The sequence below is a fragment of the Physeter macrocephalus genome, chromosome 8, assembly GCF_002837175.3.
Source record: "Physeter macrocephalus isolate SW-GA chromosome 8, ASM283717v5, whole genome shotgun sequence".
In the NCBI taxonomy this organism is placed as follows: Eukaryota; Metazoa; Chordata; class Mammalia; order Artiodactyla; family Physeteridae; genus Physeter; species Physeter macrocephalus.
In genome coordinates, this window is record NC_041221.1 from 135,560,647 (window position 1) to 135,584,222 (window position 23,576).

General features: G+C 41.9%; 1 protein-coding gene across 7 annotated transcripts in view; it reads left to right on the top strand.

Moving 5' to 3' along the window:
• The window catches only part of SIL1 (SIL1 nucleotide exchange factor), a 248,443-nt gene that overhangs the window by 189,229 nt on the left and 35,638 nt on the right, over positions 1-23,576 (top strand). For all 7 annotated transcript variants that reach the window (XM_028493286.2, XM_028493282.2, XM_028493285.2 and 4 more), the window contains 3 exons: positions 1,712-1,811; positions 9,999-10,190; positions 16,268-16,389. In XM_028493286.2, coding sequence (XP_028349087.1) covers positions 1,712-1,811; positions 9,999-10,190; positions 16,268-16,389 — 414 coding nt within the window. The remainder of the gene's footprint in view (positions 1-1,711; positions 1,812-9,998; positions 10,191-16,267; positions 16,390-23,576) is intronic.

Genomic DNA, 23,576 nt, shown 5'->3' on the forward strand with positions numbered 1-23,576 from the left:
CAGGGACACTCATCCATTCCAATAGTAGGGAAAGCAGAAAATACAGATTTAGGTGCAGGTTGGTGTATAGAGTGGATGATGGAAAGGTGAGGGAGTTCTTGATAACATCTGTTTTTCTCAGTGAAGAATAAAGTGAGAATACCAGCTGAGGTTAGCTGTATGTGTGCCTGTGCATGTGCACACACACATGTGCACTCACACATGTGCACACTTGTACGTGTGCAGTTGGGGCTGAGAGTGGGTGATGATGGATAGCCTGGAGAATGGAACTTTAGGCAATAAACAGATATACAGACATGACGGGATTAATCCTGACCAAGTATTGGAGGAAGGAGGAGATAATCTGCTCAAGTTATAGCCCTAAATACGTAACTCCCTCTTAGTGGTAAGGGTCAATGCAGTTGCATCCTCACGCAGCTGGCAGTGGGTGATTCTCTGACAGGAAAGGGGTTCTCTTTCCTACCTTGTAGGGTTGTGGTAATGATTTGAATGAAATATTACTTCTAAAGGGTTAACACAGTGCCTGACACATGGGTAAGTGGTCTGTAAATGGGAGTGGTTAGCTATTATTAATTAGTTTAGGAGGACTGGGGTTTAAAGAAGTCAAGTGTTTTTCTGAGGGCCCTAAGGGGTCTCTAGGATGAATCAAAGACTGAGTGAGTACCTCTCATGAGACCTGAGGCTGGCTAGGATCTTGGACCATGAGACTGATGTACTCATCTCGCCTGGAACAGAGAGTGGTCCAGTAGCCCCTTCCTCCCCAGCCTCTGATATATCTCCAGGGATATCTGGATTCCTCCCTCCCCCTGCCCTGCCAGCTGGACAGTCTTGTCATACACAGCCCACTTTCTACACTTCCCTTAGTCTGTATGTACCACTTTTTTCTTACCTCTTTTCACTGAACTGAAGTGAGTGCTGGTGGCAAAACCTGCCTTCCACCCCCTCACCCCATGAATACCTTCTCTCCAGTCAAGATGAATTGTTGTGGCTTGGATCAGCTCCAGGGCTTTTTGTGAGGATACCACTGTAGTCTCTGCCAGGTTCCTGACATTATGTCCACATTGGTTCCTTTCTTCCCTGTCCTTGGAGGCTGGCTGTGGAAGGTGGCTGGCCTCGATTTTAGTCCTCAGTATCTCAAACTCATTCCTTTGTCAGGTTGACTCATACCTCCTGCATGTACTCTGTGCTCAGGGGTTGGTCTTAAGGGTATGAATTTATCCAACCTGTTTTTGTAAAGATAGACTGAGTCGTCAAATCAGGTCAGGCACATACTTGGGAGGCTCAGGTCCCTGTTGGTCTCTTTCCTAGAAGAATATAAATAGGGTATATGTTATTTCCTCTGTCTGTGCCCACTGTCCTCCAGGAGGTCTTACTCTGGCACGTACTGAGAGAGCAGCATTGCACAGACATTCTAGACTTGTTCTGCCCAAGTAGCTGGCTGAGAGCTCTCTGTCCATGGTGGGCTTCTGTCTGCCTCATGCCATTTTCTCCTCTTTCATGAAGTGACTCCATCTTCAGCTCTTTCCTCCTCTAGCTTCAAGGTGAGATCACCCTGTTAGACTTCTGGCTTACCCACGGCAAAGTTAGGATAGTGTGCTCTGAGTTATAGCTGGCCTGGATTAGCTGGCCTTGGAGTGCCAGCCACCCAGAGGGGTTTTCTTTCTTGGGAAAGATGGTGCCCCCTTGTGACTCTCAACTTCTCTTTGGACAGGCTGGACATCAACACCAATACCTATTCATCTCAGGACCTCAAGAGCGCACTGGCAAAATTCAAGGAGGGGGCAGATATGGAGAGTTCAAAGGAAGACAAGGTTTGTGATGTTGTTTATAGTGAGTTCATATCATCCTGCAGAATGGCCTTGAAGGGAATCACTGTCTCCTGAAGCTTTAGCAGTGAACATGGGATAATAATAACAATAATATTATAAAATAATTTAAAGAGCCAAGTAAGTTAATGCCAAATAAGTAACCCTTTACAGACTCTTAAAAAAATGCTGGGAGCTTTTCTGTCATCGTTTACATTGGGATCCAACTTCCCATTACATATTTGGGAAAATTGAAGCACAAAGCAGAGAGAGCCATACTCTGCATTACCACAGACATCACTGAGGGGAATAGAGATTAAAACCCAGATCTCTTCAGTTATACTTGGATTAGACACAAGTTTAAAGGACAGAGGACCTAGGCCAGGAAGGAAGGAGCCCAAGTGCTTTGAACATGTAGCAAACCTTTTCCAGACCTCAAATTCCTTAAATGTACAACAGATGGCTGAGATTTCCTCCAGCTCTAAATTTGTTTATAAGCTAAGGGAATGAGAAGGAGAAAGAGGCAGAATTGCAGCCCCTTGGTTACGCCTCTAATGTCTGGGATGGCTCATGGATCCCGACCTATCAGAATGAAGTCTTATTCTTAGATGGATCATGAGCTCATGTGATAACCAGAGAATGCTGCAAATCAGTTTTTACATTTCCACTTGAGTCCTGTCCTTGAAAGAACCTCCTTCAATGGCTGCCTTGCAGACCTTTCTAAGTTCTTCCTCCCGCTTCTCCTCTTCACAGTCCCCTTTGCTTCGTATTATATTTCTCTACCCTCACCCCAGAATTCTGGCAGTATCTTGGAAAGGCAACACCATGTTCTTGACAGCCTGTGTGTTAGTGGAGGAAGTTTTAGGTCCCTCAGATCCTTCAGAGCTAAGTATGTCTGAGACAGATGGATGTGTGTGTGTGTGTGTGTGTGTGTGTGTGTGTGTGTGTGTGTTGGAGAGGACCTCAGGAGGAGGTGTTAATATGCAGGCCAAGTCTCCATGTCTTTACTCATCTTACCAAAGTCTCATCTCCCAACATGGAGAGTGTATGTGGTATGAGAAGGTGAGTAGCAGGATGGCAGCAATTGTGGTAAAGGAAGGTGATGCATAAAATTATATCCCATTGCAGGTGTATTAACTGTGGGGGTGGAGAGGTGTGAGGAAAAGCAAATCCCCTACCTGCTGAAGGTGAGGCCAGCAGAGGAAAGCAGTGTCTGCATGCCTGGAGCAGAGATTGGTATTCCTGTGACCAGGGGTTGGGCCCATTCCCACTCATTCTCTCACCATGAGCTCCACATGGAGCAGATGGGAACATAAAAGTTGGCCCCGTTCCATATTTTCTCTGTGGGTGGAAGACCCACTGCACCCCTGTCTCTTCTCTTTGCTCTCTTTAATGGCATTCTTATCCCCTAATTCAATTAGTGTAGAAAAATATGAATATTATGAAAATATTTTTTAAATGTAAAAGCAAGAGATTATTTAAGTTTTCAATTGCTATTTTTTTGCAATTAAAAATAATTCTTTCCCTGTGCAAAGGGAGATCCCAATAATGGTAGCCAAATACGACACCCCTGTACCAGCTGATCTGAGTCAGCTGCCACTTCTGACCTATGGCTGCCACACTGTTTCTTTACTTCTGTGGCACTTAGGTTGTTAGCTCCTTCACTGAGGTGCTGGGTCCTAGGTTTTTTTCTCATTTTCATTTGTATCCTTCCTGGACTGACTCAGCTCCCTGCCAATGCATTGGGACTGGCAAATAAATTAACTTGAAGTAGGTTGGGGAGTTTCTTACATGTCTCAAGCTCTTGGCTGCAGATACCATAATACTTTTTGTTTATCAGTCTTTAAACAAAATCTTTGCATGGTGACTTGCAAGTACAGGATGTGCTTTTACTATTTATAAAGACAATACTGTGAGATCTTGTGTCATATCTTAACCAATTGAGTGAATTTTTTTTACCTGATTTTTTTGGGGGAAAGCCATCAATTCCATTATGTCCATTGGTAACTTATTAGATTTAAGTGAATCAGTCCTTCCCAGAGTCCCTTGCTTTGTGGAAAATCTCTGTCTTACCCAGCACATTTGGGCCATTGTTGTTGAACCTGATCTCTTTATCCCCCTGTTATCATACAAATTGCTTGATGCTTTATGTTTTATCATGTCAGCTGTTATTTACCTATATCCTATAAATTACTCCATTAAAAAATATGGTCTTCTTTTTAAAAAATATTTATTTATTTATTTTATTTATTTTTGGCTGCGTTGGGTCTTAGTTGTGGCACGCGGGATCTTCACTGCGGCACGTGGGATCTTTTGTTGTGGCACACGGGCTTTTCGTTGTGGTACGCGGGTTTCTCTCTTTCTAGTTGTGGCATGCGGGTTTTTTCTCTCTAGTTGAGGTGCGTGGGCTTAGTTGCCCCGCGGCATGTTGGATCTTAGTTCCCCGACCAGGGATCGAACCCGTGTCCCTTGCATTGGAAGGCAGATTCTTTACCACTGGAACACCAGGAAGTCCCCCAAATATGGCCTTCTTAAACTTTTGATTCTGGACAAGATAAAATAGACTCATTTCTCCCTATTCTTCCTGCTCAGGACAACTAAAAATCCTGGACATAATACTAAAAGCAAATATAAGAAGACTTTAAAGGTGAGAAGAAGAAGGTGGATTAGATAGGGACCTTGGAATTTCAGGAATGACATGGCAGTGAGTTCCTTGGCTTTCTTTCTGCCCTCTGTGTATCCCAGAATGGGCACTGGAGAAGCCCATATCATGGAAATATCAACAGGTACAGATAGACAAAAGGCCCTAAGAAAGGCCTGCTCTTCATAAGATAGAACTAGGAAAAGGGCAGCCTAATAGAACAAAAAACTTTTTGACAATACTTATTCTGCTTTAGCCAAAGACCTCCCTTAGTACCAGTGGGAGTTGAATGGGGAACTTGTAGTTCCATCTCCCATTTGGTGTAGTATAGCAAAGCTGTACTCTCTTTCCTCCACCAGAGTGGTGTCAGCAGAAGCTGAGTGGGGAGCCTGAACTTGCATCCCCTCTGATGGCAATAGATGGTGTGAGGCAGTGCTCTTCTACCTCAATCAAGGTGGTGTCAGGGAGAGTTGAGCAGAGAGCCTGAATTTCTACTCTCTGCCCAGCGGTAAAAGACTATTCTCTGCTTCTCCCACTGTTGTGGTACCAGCAGAGACCAAGTGTGGAGCCTGGTTTTCACCCTTCACATGCGTGTAGCAGGCTGCTTTTTCTGTTGGGGTGGTGTCAGCAGAGGCCAAGAAGGGAACCTGAATGTCTGTCCCCTCCCTGGCAGCACCAAGGTAGTTTTTCACTTCTTTTAGCTTCAGCGATGCCAGAGGGCTGGTTAATGGAGAGTGTATACTTCTACCCTCCATCTGGTGGGAACAAGGCAGTGTAAGTCAGCATTCTGCTTTCTACTCCGGGGCATTGTTAATGGGGATAAGTGAGGAGCCCGAACTTCTACCCTCAGATCAGCAGTGATGAGGCAGTGCTTCAGTTACCCTGCCAAGGTGATGTCAGTAGAGGCCAAGGAAGGGCTTCCATTCCCAATGCTGAGTGTCCAGCGGTGGCAGGTGATGCTCTTCCTTCTCCTAACAAGAGAGTGGTGGTAGGATTTTGGAGGGAAGGGAGATGGAGAAAGGAATTTTGCATATGAAGTTCTGGGAATGCTCCCTAGTAACCCACAAGAGAAACCGACCAGAATTAACACAGCAGATTTGAGAATGGAACTACAGTGTGGAATACTGCCCAGGTTTTTAGATTAGCTCTAGGTAGCACACACAGGAAGCAGACCAAAATAACAGTGCAAATTCTGTGAAAACTAAATTGTCTTGGGGTCACAACTGTACAAGAAGACCAGAACCAACATATTAAACCTAAACAGTGTGACTGCGTACTGAAAAGGAAGTTTCAGTAGAATTCAGATTCTTATAACTTAATACTCAAAATGCCTAGTATACCAAAAATCACTCATCATACCAAGAACCAGGAAAATCAAAACTTGAATTAGGAAAGACAATTAACCAATGCCAACAGTAAGATGACCCAGGAGTTGGTATTATCAAACAAGAATTTTAAAGCAGTTATCCCAAAATGCTTCAAGCAGTTATGTACACTCTTGAGACAAATGGTAACCTCAGCAGAGAAATAGAAGACATAAGAAAGAACAGCATAGAATTTTAGAACTGAAAAATACAACTGAAAATTAGAAAAATAATCACCTGGATAGGCTTAATAGTAGAATAGAGATGAGAAAGAAAAGAATCAGTGAACTTAAAGACAGATAAAAAGTCATCTAAGTAAATAGATTGAAAAAAAAATGGAACAGAGAGTTAAGGACCTGTAGGACTATAACAAAATCTAAGATTTGTGTCACAGAGTCTCAGAAGGAGAGGAGAAAGAATATTGGGCTGAGAAAATAATCAAAGAAATAAAGATGGAAAACTCCCCCAATTGGTGAAAGATATAAACCCACAGATTCATGAAGCTGAGTCAATTCTAAATAGGACAAATTCAAAGAAATCAATACCATGACACATCACAGTCAACCTTCTGATAACTAAAGACAGAAAAAAAATCTGGAAAGCAGCAAGACAGAAACCACATACTATCAATAGGGAATAATGATTGAATGACAGCATCTTTTTCATCTGAGATCACAGAGGCCAAAAATATGTGGCATATTTTTCAAGTGCTGAAAAAAACAAATTGTTCACTCAGAATTCTGTAGCCAATGAAAATCTCCTTCAGGAGTGTCAGGGAGAAAATCAAGACACTCTCACACAAAAGAAAGTTAAAAGAATTTATCACCAGCAGACCTACCTAAAAGAATGACTAAAGAATATTTTTCAAAGAGAAAGGAAATAATAACAGAAGGAAACATGGACCATTGGGAAGAAAGAACAGTGAAGTGAATAAAAGTAAGGGAAACTTTAATAGACTATCCTTCTCTTGAAGTTTTAAAATTATGTTTGGTAGTTGTTGCAAAAATTATGACATCATCTGTAATTCCGTGTATGTTTAATAATATATGTTCAACTGCCAGAGTTACCACTTTTTGTTTCTTTGCTGTGCTTTCAACTTTGTTGATCAGTTCTCTCTTTTGATTATCCATTTTTATGAAATGTTACATGGGTTTATCCTTGGGGGATGAGGAAGCCATATAACCACACACTTGACATCTGTGTGTGAACTGCATAATGGATGCACAGTGACAGTTCACTGTCAGATTTTGAAATAAATAATGTGATCAGCCACTGTTCATGATTGGCATTTATGTTATTTACATAGTGATTTATGGACTGAAGAGCTAGCAGCAAAGTTGATACTTAATGCAATTAAAGTTAAATATATGATGGCAACTGAAGTTCGAGTCATGTTCGGAGACTAGTATTATTTAAACTGTAGTTGAAATTGGTGCATATCAAATCTGTACAAAGCAAGGACTGTCTATCTGATAAAAGACTTGTATCTATCTAGAACATATAAATAACCCTCAAAACTCAACGGTAAAAACCAGCAAACAATTTGAAAATGGGAAGAGGACATGAACAAACATTTCACCAAAGAGGATATGTAGATGGCAAATAAGCACATGAAAAAATGTTTAATGTCATTAGATGTTAGAGGTATGCAAATTAAATTCACCATGAAATATCACTATACATCTATTACTATTTACTGATAATACTATTAGATAGATAGTAATAGATAGCAGTATCTGTTACTATTAAATGATAATACTAAATACTAGTGAGGTTGTGGAGAAACTGGATCTTTCATACATTGTTGGTGGGAATATAAAATGGTTCAGCTACTCTGGAAAATAGTTGGGCTCTTTCTTATAAAACCAAACATATGCTTATCATTATGACCCAGCAATTGCACTCTTGGGCACTTATCCCAGAGAAATAAGAACTTAAGTTTATTTTTTAAATTTTATTTTATTTTTGGCTGTGTTGGATCTTCATTGCTGTGTGAGGGCTTTCACTAGCTGCGGCAAGCGGGAGCTACTCTTTGTTGCGGTGCGTGGGTTTCTCACTGTTGTGGCTTCTCTTGTTGCAGAGCATGGGCTCTAGGCACGTGGGATTCCGTAGTTGTGGCACGCGGGCTCAGTAGTTGTGGCTCACGGGCTGTAGAGCGCGGGCTCAGTAGTTGTGGCACACGGGCTTAGTTGCTCTGCAGCATGTAGGATCTTCCCAGGCCAGGGATCGAACCCATGTCCCCTGCATTGGCAGGCAGATTCTTAACCACTGTGCCACCAGGGAAGCCCAAGTTTATTTTTTAAGAAACCTTTATACAAATGTTCATGTGGTTTTATTCATAATACTCCAAACCTGGAAACAAACATTCTTCAACAGGTGAATGCTTAAACAAACTGTACATCTATACAATGGAATACTACTCAGCATTAAAAAGAAACAAACCATTGATATTTACAGTAACTTGGATAGATCTCAGGTGCATTAAGTTTAGTAAAAGGGCCAATCTCAAAAAATTACAGACTGTGTAACTGTCTGTATAGCTTTCACCAAATGCTAGAATTATAGATATGGAGAACAAATTAGTAGTTGCCAGGGCATAGGGACAGGAGGCAAGGGATGAGAGGATGAGGTACAATATAGAGGACTACGGTGGAGTTGTTTGATGGTGATGGAACAGTTCTGTAACTTGATTGTTCTGTTATGAATCTGTATATTAGATAAAATTGTAGAGAATGATGCACACACATACATGCAAATGTGTACATGTAAAAGCTGGTGAAATCTGAATAAGGCTTGTGGTCTAGTTAATAGTATTGTACCTATGTCACTTTCTTGGTTTTGACATTGTGCTGTTATTGCATAAGATGTTACCATTGGAGGAAGCTGAACGAAGGTTATATAGTACTCTGTGTATTATTTTTGTAATTTCCTTTGAGTTTATAATTACTGCAAAATTAAAAGTTTTGTTTTGTTAAAGGCCTTCCCGAGGGCCAGGCATGCATCATTTTTGTGAGGCGGAGGTGACTAGTTTCTTATCCTGCTCACTTGTCGGTCATCCCACAGCTCTAGGCAGTGACTCAGCTTTCCTAGACCTCTTTGCCTGGCCTTTGGCAGCCACCCAGAGTCCTCTAGCTGGGTGTAAGGAGAGCATTTCACTGTTTAGCCTAAAGGAGAAGAATATGGCATCGCATGGATGTGATTGCTCTGCTAGGAGCTTGGTTTTTTTTTTTTAAGAGACACTGACTCATTTCTTTGGTTGGTGTTTCTATGGAGTCCTTGTAACTGGAGAGAAAACCCATAGGTAATAGATGAGCAATTTGGAGCTGACAGCTGCTCATCATCCTGCTTTTTATAAATATTCGGGCCTTTTAATTATTCTTGGAAGATAGAGACATAAGCCACTGTGACCTTTCAGACTCTCTTTATAAGCACTATCCTCTAAAATTGGGAAGAAAACAGAAAGTGTCACATGTATAAAATATCTAATTAAAGCCTCTTATTCACCTCCAACATAACTTCATTTTAAAAATCTTTATATGTGTGTGGGGTGGGGAGGGACTGAGCGAAAATTGTTTGAGACTTGAGTATAGTACATACAGTAATTTAGCTACTTCAAAAGTTGAACAAATTGTACACCTGTAGTTAGATTGACAGTAATGACAGAGATTTAATTTTCATCAGCAAATTGCTCCCACTCTGACAGCTCTTTACCCACAGTTTCCTCCATCTGGGTTTCCCTAAAATGTTGCTGGATGGGGCAGGGGCAAAGCAAAGATATTCTATGATTGTAGAAGAAAGAGAATTAAGGTGTGGATTATTCCACTTTAGACCTCAGCTTTCCTGTGTGAGGTTAGGGGTTGGAGGGTGAGCTTGCATTGCTTCCCCTGACCTCAGTGATTACAACAAGAAGACTTGACATTCTTCCGAACATTGGAAGGCATACTGAGATAGGTGAACCTTGGAAAATCTTGAGTGTGTTCTTGGGGCAGAGGGCTACATGGGTAGACTCTGAGGGCTGTCTCTTCTCTGGGCATCTTGGAAAGTATCAGGACTTTTGATAGTACAGATTAAAGAAGATTGCCTCCTAGAACAGCAGTTCTTTGAGAATGGGCATCCATGGTAGACCACAGGAGTCTTGGGGAGATGTCTTCAATCGAGGATTAACCATCTCTTTGCTACTCTCCTTAGGCAAGGCAGGCCAAAGTTAAACGGCTGTTCCGTCCCATTGAGGAGCTGAAGAAGGACTTTGAGGAGCTGAATGTTGTCATTGAGACTGACATGCAGATCATGGCACGACTGATCAACAAGTTCAATAGTTCCAACTCCAGCCTGGAAGAGAAGATTGCGGCACTCTTTGATCTTGAATATTATGTCCATCAGGTATTATATTTCATTGTCTGTCAGTCTGATTTTTAACTAACAGCTCCAAAAAATAACACCCCCTGCCCAAGGCCCTACGAAAATATTGTCACCATCTTTCCTTCTCTCTCAAGGTGTACAGCATTTTAAAAAAATAATTATTTAATTATTTATTTATTTTTGGCTGTGTGGGGTCTTCGTTGCTGCACGGGCTTTGTCTAGTTGTGGCGAGCGGAGGCTACTCTTCGTTGCAGTGTGCGGGCTTCTCATTGCAGTGGCTTCTCTTGTTGCGGAGCATGGGCTCTAGGTGCACCGGCTTCAGCAGTTGTTGCTTGCGGGCTCTAGAGCGCAGGCTCTAGAGCGCAGGCTCAGTAGTTGTGGCGTCCGGGCCTAGTTACTCTGCAGCATGTGGGATCTTGCTGGACCAGGGCTCGAACCCATGTTCCCTGCATTAGCAGGCAGATTCTTAACCACTGTGCCACCAGGGAAGCCCGGTATATAGCATTTTTAATCTAGGCCAATATCTGTTGTAGTAAGATATCTTCTTACAGACCAGAGCCAAGCTCTTTTTCATTTGGAGTGTTACTTCATTTAATTTTTCAACACTGAGGATACAGCAGAGGTAAAATAGATGTGGTACTTGTTCCATGTAGCTTATAGTCTGGAAGTGGGAGTGATTAAATAATGAACAGTTGAACAATGAAAAAATAAACAATTTAATAATGAGATAATTTAAGACTGCGATAAGGGCTCCAGCGGGTAATGTGTGAATATGTAACAGGGGAACTTAGCCTAGTCAGGGACACTGGGGAAGGCTTCTCTGAAGCTGTGACATTTAGGCTGAGCATTAAAAGATGATTAGGGGTTGACTAGGCAAAGAGGGGAGATTGGAGCTGGGGGTGGCAAACTGTGGCCCACTTTTGTGAACAAAGTTTTATTGGAACACAGTCACATCTATTTGTTTATGTGTTGTTTTATTGCTTTTGACTGTTTTACTGCTACAGTGGCAGAGTCAAGTGGTTGTGAGCCACATGGCTCACAAAGCCAAAAATGTTTACTCTAAGGCCCTTCAGGAAAAGTTTGCCCCATTGTATTAGAGCATTAGAGGCAGAGGAAACAGCATGAGCAAAAATTCTGAGTCAGAGAAGAACTTGGTGAGATTGAGGACCTGGAAAAGACTGGAGTGACTGGAGCACAGAGACCAGCGGGTGGGGTGGCATAGATAAAGTGGAAAGGTTAGGGAGTCAGAGAGGTGAGGTTTGGAAAATCATGCTCTTCATGATTTTTTTTTTTTTTTTTTTTTTTTTTTGCGGTACGCGGGCCTCTCGCTGTTGTGGCCTCTCCCGTTGTGGAGCACAGGCTCCAGATTCACAGGCTCAGCGGCCATGGCTCACGGGCCTAGCCGCTCCGCGGCATGTGGGATCTTCCCGGACCAGGGCATGAACCCGTGTCCCCTGCATCGGCAGGCGGACTCTCAACCACTGCGCCATCAGGGAAGCCGTCTTCATGATTTTATCCTTGATCCTAAGAACCATTGGGGAGTTTGAAGCAGGGAAATGACTGATCAGAGTTGTGCCATAATTGTAATAGTTAATGTTTATTGAGCATTATCATATACTAGGCACATATTCAAGTGCCTTGTACACATTAATTCATTGACTTCCATACCTGCCTTTGGAGTACTACTGTTAATCCCATTTTATAACTGAGGCAAATAAAGCACAGGTCACATTTGTGATTGCCCAAGGTCAGCCAGTTAGTGAGTGTAGAGCTGGGATTTGCAACAAGGTCTGACTGACCCTAAACTCTGTGCTGTAAACCTTTTGGCTACTCACAGGATACTGGTGCCATCTGAATGAAGCTCAGAGGAGAATAGGTGGATCTAAGTGGAAGGAGCCAAGAGAGGTCATGCACTTACTGAATAAGTTAGTTTATTGCATGGCTGTTAAGTTCCAGTCACTTAAGATACATTTGTGAACAAAATTGGAGCTTACCTTCTAGAAGAGGCAGATAGACAACAAACATAACTAACAAGTAAATTATATATAATATGTTTGAAGGTGATAGATACTATTGAAAAATAAAAAGTAGAGCAGGATAAGGATTGGCAGTGTTGGGAAGGAAGATTTCAGACAGGAGCAACAGCAAGTACCGAATCCTTAAGGTGGGAGCATGTCTAGTGTGTTTGGGGAACAATAATGTGGCGGGAGCTAAGAGAAGGGGGAGGGTAGTAGGTAAAACTTGGAGAGATAAGGGAAGGGAGATCATGGAGCGCCTTGTAGGCCGTGGAAAAGAATGAAATTGGACAGACACTGTTTGGAGGATGTTGAGCAGAAGAAGCATTTGATCTGACTTACTTTTAAAGGATCCCTCTGGCTGTGTGTTGAGAATTAGTCTGTAGGCCGAGGACATGGGTAGAAGCAGGAAAACCAGATAGGAGGCTATTGCAGTAATCCAGACTAGGGGCGATGGTGGCCTGGGAAGGCTGTGTAATCATAATCAAAGGCTTGTTTGAGATCTTCATCAAGACATAGATCTTCAACGTCCTCCCACGCACGACAGCGTCCTTGTTCTCTATCAACTAGGCTAAAAGACATTCTTTCTTTAGGATTTTGCCAGCCTTTGTGTTGAGAGAGGATGAGTGTGTACTGTATCTGCAGGAATTATGGGGTGGCCTCTTCATCTCTCTCTGCTCATAACTCTTTCTCAGGCCTCAAATAGCAGGTCTGTGATCCTTTTAGAGAAGAAAATGGACCTGGGTTCTCTTTCCTCTTTCCAGTCTTTCTCTCCAGGGTAAAAAACAAAAATTCCAACAGCTTTTCCGTTATAGATATTTAAAGGATTAAGGATCCTAGGGGTGATTGGCCAACTCAGTCCTGCTCTGATGTTGACAGCTTTTATTTTTTCTCATAACATACTTGGATGGATCTTTAGGTATCAGGCTTCAGGCTCTTTAGTTGCAGCATAAAAGGCCAAAATGACCTTTTATAAGAGCTTATCTTACCTAGGGGGAGTGAGTACACAGGAGGCTAGCAGGGCCCTAACAAATTTTATTTCCCTTGCAGGTTCTTTGGTCACCGTGCAGTGTCATCTCTAGGTTGATAACCCATTCTGCTTTCATGGGTCACTGGGTGAGATTAACAGTTTCTTGGACATCACCAAACTTAGCCTGTGGTCAGTCCAGGAACCAGTCCCCGCATGGAGACCAAACTTGATCTGTTGGCAGAAGAGTCATAAGTGTTTTGGGTGATTGGTCTTTTGAGTAGAAATATGGATAAGGTGGTTTGGGCTGGTATGTCGGGCTTCCTGCAGTAGTGATTTCACCAGGGGATTGAAGAAGACATAGCTCGGCCTCAAGTTCCAGTTGCGATGGGGAATTAGGGTGATGTAGTACTAGCTTTGAGGAAGATAGGACTCTTCTTGCCAGGAACTTACTTAGTCTACTTCTATTCTAGACTTACTCATTGGTGGTTTTGAGGAGCCCTGGGCTTCAAGGACCCAAAGTGGATCTGCCCAAGGATTCCACACAGCCATGTTTGAATTATTAAACAAGATTTGTGAAAAGCAAAACCATATGTGTGGCAACAGTGAGTGAATTATTTATGAGGAACAGCCACTGTCTGCCCCATCCACCCTGGGGTGGTGTATTTGCCTTCCCCCATGTGACTCCTCAGTTATTTACCATCATTTCTCCCTTTTTTATTCTCTTGGTTCTCTCATTGTCTTGTCAGTTTTCTGGTTCCCTTTTTCCCTCCTTAGTGTTGGCACAGTTCCCTACTGCCTCCTTCCTTATGTGCTCCCTGCTTCTACCTTGAGCTCCTTTCCACCTGTCCCACCCAATCCTGAGGGCAGCCTGGGAAAAGTTCTGGCCCCAGACCCAGGCTCTGGTCATGCCTTCTCCTGTGTGATACTGGGCAGGGTCCAGATTTTGGAGCTTGGGTGTGCAGTAGGCAGAGTGACTCTTTTCTTCCTCGTCTCCAGTGAAATAACAAATGAGAAAACATCTTGAAAAGGCTGAAGTGCTTATATAAATGTCAGCATTTATAATACCCTGGATTATCTTTGTAGTAATGAAGATAAACTGAATCTAGAATAGAACCTCTGTGACTCTGGGCTGTGTTGCTTTGCTGTGCTGGGGACTCATACCAGCCTTGATAAGTAGCCATCTCAGGCATGAAATTATAGGACTCTGAGCCAGAGTTGTATATTTAGAAAACTTGGAGGAAGGAAGATCAAAGGAGAGGCAGTGAATTCTTAGATTTTAAAATCAGAGTATGTGAGGAAGGAAAACGCAGTAAGTATTATTTATTTATTTATTATTTATTTTTTTGGCTGCGTTGGGTCTTAGTTGCAGCATGAGGGATCTTTTGTTGCAGTGCGGGGGCTTCTCTCTAGTTGTGGTGCGGGGGCTCAGTAGTTGCGGTGCACGCAGGCTTAGTTGCCCCACGGCATGTGGGATCTTAGTTCTCCAACAGGAATCAAACCTATGTCCCCTGCATTGGAAGGCAGATTCTTAACCACTGGACCACCAGGGAAGTCCTGTATTATTTGTGCTTATGTCAGCAAAGCACCCAGCTCTGAGTCTTTCTAGTTAGCTGGGCTATGGCCTAGTAAATCTTTCCTCTTCATAAGGACATATTAGAGCAGACAAATGCCAACCCTGGCTTGGGGACCTTTTGACATAGCAGACTCCATGCTTACTTCATGGCCCTGGATTGGCCATCTCTTTAGGTTTGTGGTACAAGTGACCCATTCATTTTGTTGACACACATACACCAGATTGCCTTTTTTTACTCACAGTGGAGTTTATTTCAGTAACATCTTTTTCTGATCAAATTTATTCATTGGTTTAATGATGATTTATTGAACACTTAACTATATGCTTACACTGTTTTAATTACTGGACCTATACCAGTGGACAGAAAGACAAAAACCCCTGCTCTTGTGGTTGAGTATAAGAATGATCTTCTAAGTGGTAAAAACGGGCTAGGCCTCTCCAAAATCATAGGCAGAGTCAAATACAGCCCTTCAAACTGGATTTCTCTGTTAGAGCCATCTTCCAGTTTGGAAAGATACAGTCAGGTAGGAAAGGGCTCAGTGACATCTGGAGGAAAAAGGTGGGTAGTAGCCACATTGTTGTTGGGCTCTAGTTTCCTGAGTTTTCCTGATGATTTGTAGAGTGGGATCAGCATGTAGACAAGAGACAGCTTTTATAGCAACAGAGATATTTTCAAGGGAGACTGTAGCTACTTCCTGGGGAAAACAGGATCCAGTGACCTTTCTGAGGAAGTTGAGTCTTCTTGTTCCAGGATACCAATGAGGCTTGGGGAATGAGATTCCCTATAGAATAAAAGAGACAGAGTCTGGACTTGGGGCTTTGGACCTTAAGTATAGCCTAGACCAGTGTTGTCCGAAGGAACTTTATGGGATGGTAGAAATGTTCTGCACTGTCCAATAATAGCCACTAGTGAGTAGCACAGACCTAGGCTAAAGCTTTTGAGAGAGAGACTTTTGTGCAGATTTATCATGAGTGTCCTCAGATTCAGTCAACCTTAGACTATAAAGTGAGGAAGAGGGAAGAGAAGCGTACTATTGTTATTCTTCTCCTAGCACTTTTCCAGCCCTTCCCCTGCAACAGAGTTCCTATTACAGTCCCTGATTTCTAATTAAAAATCAGCTGTTTAAAAAGTGTCTGCTGCCTCCACTGCCCCCGTTGAGGCTGGACACCAACAGGAAGCGTAGTGCCATTTACTAGTGCTGATGACGCCAGATCTTTGTGTTAACAGCTTGTACATTACGAGTAAGCTTGTGACTCATTACGGTATTAGAATTTTCCAGGACATGTTTGGCATAAGCAATTGCTAGGTACCATTTCTGCCAGTTCCCATGCAGGTGCTCATAAATCACGTTAGGTGAATTAGGAATTCTTAAATTTAAGATTATTTAAAAATTTAGTTTGTTTTTACAAACCCTTTCCTAATTAGAAAGGCCACTGACACTTTTTACTTGATTTTTTAGTTTGTTCTTCAATAGTCACCAAAAGAAAGGCTCTTCTTTCCTTGATGTCTGTACTGTACTAAGCAGTGCCTCTGTTGCAGATGGATAATGCACAGGACCTGCTTTCCTTTGGTGGCCTTCAAGTGGTGATCAACGGGCTGAACAGCACAGAACCCCTGCTGAAGGAGTATGCTGCGTTTGTGCTGGGGGCTGCCTTTTCCAGGTGAGCAGCATGGATGGACATCCCATTGGCCAGGATCCTTTGGACCCTTCAGGTGAAGTCTAGCTTTACTCTTGGCCTGACTGGCCTGGAAGAAGGTTACATTTGAACTCATGCACATCTCTATCCACAGTTTAGTGTAATCCCGTTGAAACTAGAGTAAGAATTTGATTCTGCCCTTATTCCAAGTAGATAAGAATTTTCACCCATGTTGTCACCATCTGTGACTCTTGGTTCCCCCTCATATGTATGGACTTCTTTTTAAAAAAATTTTTTTTATTTTATTTATTTATTTTTGGCTGTGTTGGGTCTTCGTTGCTGTGCACGGGCTTTCTCTAGTTGCGGCTAGCAGGGGCTACTCTTCGTTGCAGTGAGCAGGCTTCTTATTGCGGTGACTTCTCTGGTTGTGGAGCACAGGCTCTAGGCGCGTGGGCTTCAGTAGTTGCGGCACGCAGGCTCAGTAGTTGTGGCTCACGGGCTCTAGAGCACAGGCTCAGTAGTTGTGGTGCACAGGCTTAATTGCTCCGTGGCATGTGGGATCTTCCCGGACCAGGGATCGAACCCGTGTCCCCTGCATTGGCAGGTGGATTCTCAACCACTGCACCACAGGGAAGTCCTGTATGGACATTTAATAACATATTTTAGGTCACATTCTCTGTTTTATTCAAAGCTCGTTAGAAGTTAGACCAACCATAGGTAGTTGAGAGGAAGGGGAATGAACTCCAAGAGCTGATCCTTTTGGCAGTAAAGCTACTCTGGTGATGAATAAATGATGAACCTGACCAAGGAGGACCTTTTGGGGGGAAATGTGTCTTCCTCTAGTTGCCTGGAACCAATCAACATGCAGTCAGATTATCACACTCTCTGGATTGGGAGTTGTTTAAATTTCAGTTAGCCTGGCTTATGCTAGGAGACTGCTTAGGCAAGAGAAATGAGCATCTCTAAAGAGTGGATGCAGAAAGAGATTTGAGCACCTCATCATTATACTCATCCTAAAAAAGTCAAGATGTCTTCAAGCTGTAGTTGGTCCATTGGAGCTATAGTTCCTTCTGTTTTTGAAAATCTGTTCCTAGGACCATTTGTTCCTCTACAACAGGAACCAGTATTCTGATTCTTGCTTTAAGGGCACATGTGGTTCCTATTAAGTGTTGCCTTGCTTGCATGCAGGGATTGCGGTGATGTAGGAAAAAGGCTATTCTGAACATTTTTACCATTAGAATCTTTTTAAAAAAATTAATTTTTATTGGAATATGGTTACTTTACAATGTTGTATTAGTTTCTACTGTACAGCAAAATTAATCAGCTATACATATATATATCCCCTGTTTTTTGGATTTCCTTCCTATTTAGGTCACCACAGAGCACTGAGTAGAGTTCCCTGTGCTATACAGTAGGTTCTCATTAGTTATCTATTTTATACATAGTATCAGTAGTATATATATGTCAATCTCAATCTCCCAATTCCTCTCACCCCCCTTTCCCCTTTGTTATCCATATATTTGTTCTCTACGACTGTGTCTCTGTTTCTGCTTTGCAAATAAGATCATCTATACCATTTTTCTAGATTCCACATATATACGTTAATGTACAATATTTGTTTTTCTCTTTCTGACTTACTTCACTCTGTATGACAGTCTCTAGGTCCATCCACGTCTGCAGATGACCCAATTTTGTTCCTTTCTATGGCTGAGTAATATTCCATTGTATATATGTACCACATCTACTTTATCCATTCCTCTGTTGATGGACAGGAATCTTTGTTTTGAAAAGATTTCCTTTGCCTTTCATCTCTGCTTATCTTTATTTAATCAGAGTATCCGTCTAATGCCCTCTCATTCTCAAAGACTTAGGCATCTTTTCTTAGTAAATTGAGGGGCAAAGCTAGGAAGGCTGGAAGAATTGTTCCGTGGGGAGAGGTTGAGGGCACTGCAGGCCTTTGTTTCCCTTATTGCTTACCTGCCTCATCTTCAACCCCTGGTTGTCCTGTGGACTCCAGGGCATATCTCCCTTGCTCTGATTTACCAGAGCCAGGCAGGGATATCACTGCCTGTGCACCTACTGGAAAGGTGAAGAATATGTGAATTTGTCATTGGTAGCTGTGATTTCAGCCCTGGAAAAGTTAAGGTCCTTATCCTCATAAGGCTTTAGAGGCTTGAGAACTTAGGCTCACTTTTTGTTTCTCACTCCATAAAATAATTGATTCAAACGTTATTAACCTCTCCCTCAGACCCTTTTGGGTAATCTTTTCTGGAATCCCAAGTACTTTCTTTCTACTTTGAATGTGAACAAATGATTCTATGTATACTTTGCCATTGCTTCCAGAAACACATTTCATGGGGGAAACGTCTTGATGTCACATCTTAGTTAAGGGGGACTAAGTGACTTGAGAAGCATGCTTTGGGCCTGCTTAGCAAGCCATAACTCATCTGGGTTCTGTGCCAATATGTGGTGTTATTAAGACTTTTTCGTGATTGTATTAGTGTAAGACCGTGTTAACATTTATGTGGCATCATTAAAATTTAAATAGAGATAAATATAAAATATTGCAATTTAGTGTTTTGGTGGCAAGAAAACTGCTGTATTCAAAAGTGTTCTAGTCAGGATTTTGATGGCTCACTGGAGGGCAGTTACAGTGACAGCATGGTATAGTGCCAGAGCTTTTGGAAGCCAACAGCGGGCTCCTGAACATAATGAAAATGTCAGTGTTTTATGCAAAGAGGAACTTGATGCAAGCTAAAAATATTTCTATGCAGAGAGGCAGGTTTCAGTGGTCTAGTCTGATATTCATTATTTATTCTTGATGTCCTAAGTATTGGTTCTGCAGCTCCCTACCTGTCCTCAGCATGCAGGTATGCACACACATAGCATGCATGTATGCATATGTGTACATACAAAGTGATTGTGTGAGTTTGTTCTTTGTCAAGAGGGCATTCAAGGGGTAGTGAGCACATTGGCATCATGGAGTCTCACGGTTTGGGGATCTTGTTTAGAAGTCATTACTTCCATTTTTCTGCTGATGAGCAAGAATATTGCTCAGTCAGTCCAGATGCTTGACTGTTTGGGAGGACTAGGTAGACCACTGTACCTAGAGTCAGAAAATCTAGGTTCAAGTCCAGTCTCTATCATTTCCTGGTTGTTTGCCTATGGGCAAGGGATTTTCACCTTTCTAAGCCTCACCTTTTTCATTTGTTAGCTAGAAGCAATAATAGGTTTCCTCTGCATTTCATAAGACTGAATGACTATGAAAGAACATAATATACAATAAGTCCTGTGAAAATGCTTATAAAGTACCTGTCAGTGATGTGGGGTATATCATCATGTTCATCGTGTGTCCTTTTTACTCTGAGTTTTCACTATAAGGCAATTCTTTTTCTTTTGTTTTTACAGTGCAGACCTTTGTCTTCCTCATTTTCTCTTTTATTAAGAGCTTGCATTCTACCACATATATCTCTTGGTGTTAACCTTGCTGCTTCATGAGGGTATTTATTTGCCTACCTGGGTTAATTGCTACATCAGGCCTCCACATACATTCTGTGGATGGAGAGATCTCTTCTGTGGTGTTAAATGTGAAGCAATTAATCCAAGATCAAGAAGAAAGAGTTGACATAAATGTAATTGACGTGGGCACTCAATGTTACATGGCCACTGAAATAGTTTGTTCCCTTTTTAAAATATTATTCACACTCATTATGGGTCACACACATATTCATTTTCTGCTGCCCATGTTTTTGCTGCCCATATGCAAGGCAGGTCAGGCTCTTGCATAAGAAGATATGTAAAGATAGGGAGGTAGGAGTCTGATGCCTTTGGCATCTTCATCTTTCCTTTCTCCTTCCCTCTCCCTCCCTCCTCCCCTCCTTCCCTCCTTCCCTTTCTCCTTTCTCCTTTCTTCAAGTCAGATATTTTCAGTGGTCTTTCGGTGACCTGATTTCATCTCATGATGGCACCTGTGTGTGTCTGTCTACAGTCTGGCCTATGAGAAGTCTCTGGAATCCTGGGCAAGTTATTTGTGTTTCTGTGTTTGGGAAGACTCAGAAAGGCCTTGTGAATTTCAGAAGTCATGCAGCCTTCTGTAAACTGGTTTTGGTTTCACTTCTCAGCTAACTGGCTGCTTCCTTTTGTTTTCCTCGATCTCCCTATGTGTAGCCTTTACCTTTTAACTGTCAGGAGTTAAATTATCAAGAAACTGGTATGCTTATCCCAGGGATCACTGGCTTTTGCTGTTCTCATGACCCTCCCTCAGTCACTTTTGGTGTTCTCTATCCATCTTTAATAACTCACATTCTTATATGCATATGTATGAATTATTATGCAATTACATAGGCTTGTAAATGCTCACTGTATGCACTCCTTTTGTTTGAACTCTCTGTAGTTTGCAGTGTGTCATGAACCTATGCCTAGTACAGAAAGGGGAGGTACATGTGCTATCAGTCATAGTGTGATTATGGCCACTTATGATGGATCCCTGGAACAGGATCACGTTTTACCCTGTCTTCGACATCTTCATTAGAACCTCCTTAGGAAATATTGAGTTACATACATCTCTTTATAAAATGAATGTTTACCCCACTGCTGACCTTCACCCTGTCACCCCATGCTTCGTTGGTTCTCTAGTTTTCTCCATTGTACTCTTCCCACTGATATTTTACTAATTAATTTTAACCATTTGGCCAGTGTCAAATCATTGTGTCCTATTTCCATCGGTTGGCCTCCAATTTCCAGATTTCTTTCCTACCATCCCAGTGAATTTCAGTGCTCATCTGTATCTTCTGTCTTTCCTGATGGCTTTTGTGAGTTTGCTGGGGATCAGCATTCTTAATTCCATTGACCTTTACCTTTACTGCTGTCATCCACTAGATATCTCGAAACTTGTTTCCCTTTTTTCCCCAACATTTCATGTTCTCTGCCCACCTCCATCATGTCTTCACATTTTCATCTCTCCTCTTAAATGTGGTTTTTATCCTTGTCTTGATCTCCAACCTCTGCATGCCCTCCTGTTCTCCCCTTCGCCGTCAGTGTTCCTCACTCTCTTGCCACTCTCTAGGCTCCTTCCTCTTAGCCCACAGATGTTCTCATTTACTTATCCACTGACCCCTGCCATCCTTCCCTTCCAAACTTCTTGGAAGAGTAGACAAAAAGGGATCCAAATAAGTGCACATGAGATACCATCCCTGAAATTTTTCAATAGTATTTTTGCATTACTGACATCTCCATAACGTTTAACAATTTCGACCACTGCTTTCCTTTGGAAACTTTACTTCTTGGCTGCCATGTGATTGTAGTCCCTTGGTCTTGGATGTCTGTAATTAATTACTCCCTCCCCTTTTCTTTTTATGGGAACATCATCTTCTATCTCCTAAGCATCATCTATCTCCTAATTCACCAAGATTATTATGGCCTTGTCCTTACTGTCTCTTCATTTTCTTCACCAATTGTCCTACCTATTCCCATGGTTTCAAATTCTACCTCATTGGGGATGACTCCAATGTCTAAGTCCAGTCTTTCTCCTCAGGTCCTTTCCTCCATTTCTATCAGACTGTGTCATTGCACCTCAAACTCAAGGAGAAGAAAGTGAGATTCATTTTGCCTGTCTCATAAACTAGGTTTTTCTTCCACTTTCTCTTTTTATCTATTCTTGGCCATATGATTGTCTTTGTTACCAAAACTTGAAACTTTGGAGTGATATTTGAGTCTTCTTGCTCTCTGTTTAGTTGTTTACTTGGTCACTGAGTCCTATGGATTTTTATTTTCATGATTGTTGTCTACTAAACAAAGATTTCCCTTTTATAAATCTGTTTTAAGGAACCTTGATATTGTGAGGGCAGCAACATATTTAGGGAGGGGACTCCCTCTCCCAATGCTAGGAAATGAGCCCTGAATAGTCTAAACCAAGCATGGTAATCCCATTTTCTGTGGATGTAGATTGATTTAGAGATAAGCATGTGACCCAGTTCTGACCAACGAGACATAAAGAGATGGGAAAGCTTTGCTGGGAAAGCTTCTGGGAAGGATTTTGTTCTCTTATAACAAGAAAGATAGTAAAGAGACCTTGTCCACTTCTTTCTGCCTGATTACAGTTGTTGGAGCTACAGCTGGCTTAGACCAGTGAGATGAGATGAACAAGGCAACATGTTGAGGAGGATAAAAGAGTGGGGGAAGGACAGGAGACTAGCTCCTTTATGAATAGTTTAGCTACTATACCGGTTTTGGAACCATCTACTTCCATACTTTTGTTGTGAGAGATAGTCTTTTTTAAAAAAATAGAAAACAAAAAACAATGTTAGTCATTATTCTCTTACTTGTTTCTGAACATATTCATATTAAGAAATTTCAAAAATTTCTCTCACATCTTTAAAATTCCTTTTAAATACCCTTGCTTCTAAGGAGGATGGGGGGGAGACGCAAGAGGGAGGAGATATGGGGATGTATGTATACGTATAGCTGATTCACTTTGTTATAAAGCAGAAACTAACACACCATTGTAAAGCAATTACTCCAATAAAGATGTTAAAAAAAAACACCTCATTACCCTTGCTTCTTCATAGCACTTATCTCAATTTGCAATTAAACATTTGATTACCTGTTACCTGTTGATAACCCCTGTTAGACAGTATAAGGAGGATAGGATTCATTTTCTATCTTAATCTTGCTGTCTCCCCAGTATATAGCACAGGACCTAGCATTGAGTGCTAGGAAATGATAATGAAACAACGAAAGAATAAAGTGATACCTAGGAAATGAAGTGTTTTTCAGATAGCATATGAGGGCTGAGTGGAGAATGCTGTCTTTATTAATGACGTAATAGTGGATGGTTCAGATACCTCACCTTGACCCTTTAAAAATCTTAGGTCATGGAAGCAGCACTCCCCACTCCTACCCCCCACCCCGCCCCACAGCTGAAGACCCAGAAAATAGAAGGTTAGAGATTGGGATGAGGTCAGATGTTGGAAATGCCAGAATTTGAATAAAAGATCAAGTGCAACTCCTAGGACTAGTTCTGACCTCTTGACTCCATGACCTAATTTTTCACACTCCTCCAGTGACAGGGAGGTGCTCAAACCATTTTGTGTCTCATAAATTAATTACCATATTAACTAGGTTGGCCTGGGCAGTTGGATAGCCTTATAGCTTTTAAAGCTGCATTCAAAGTCTGGTTTCTTTTTTCAAATGGCAGTTAATGACAAATGGAA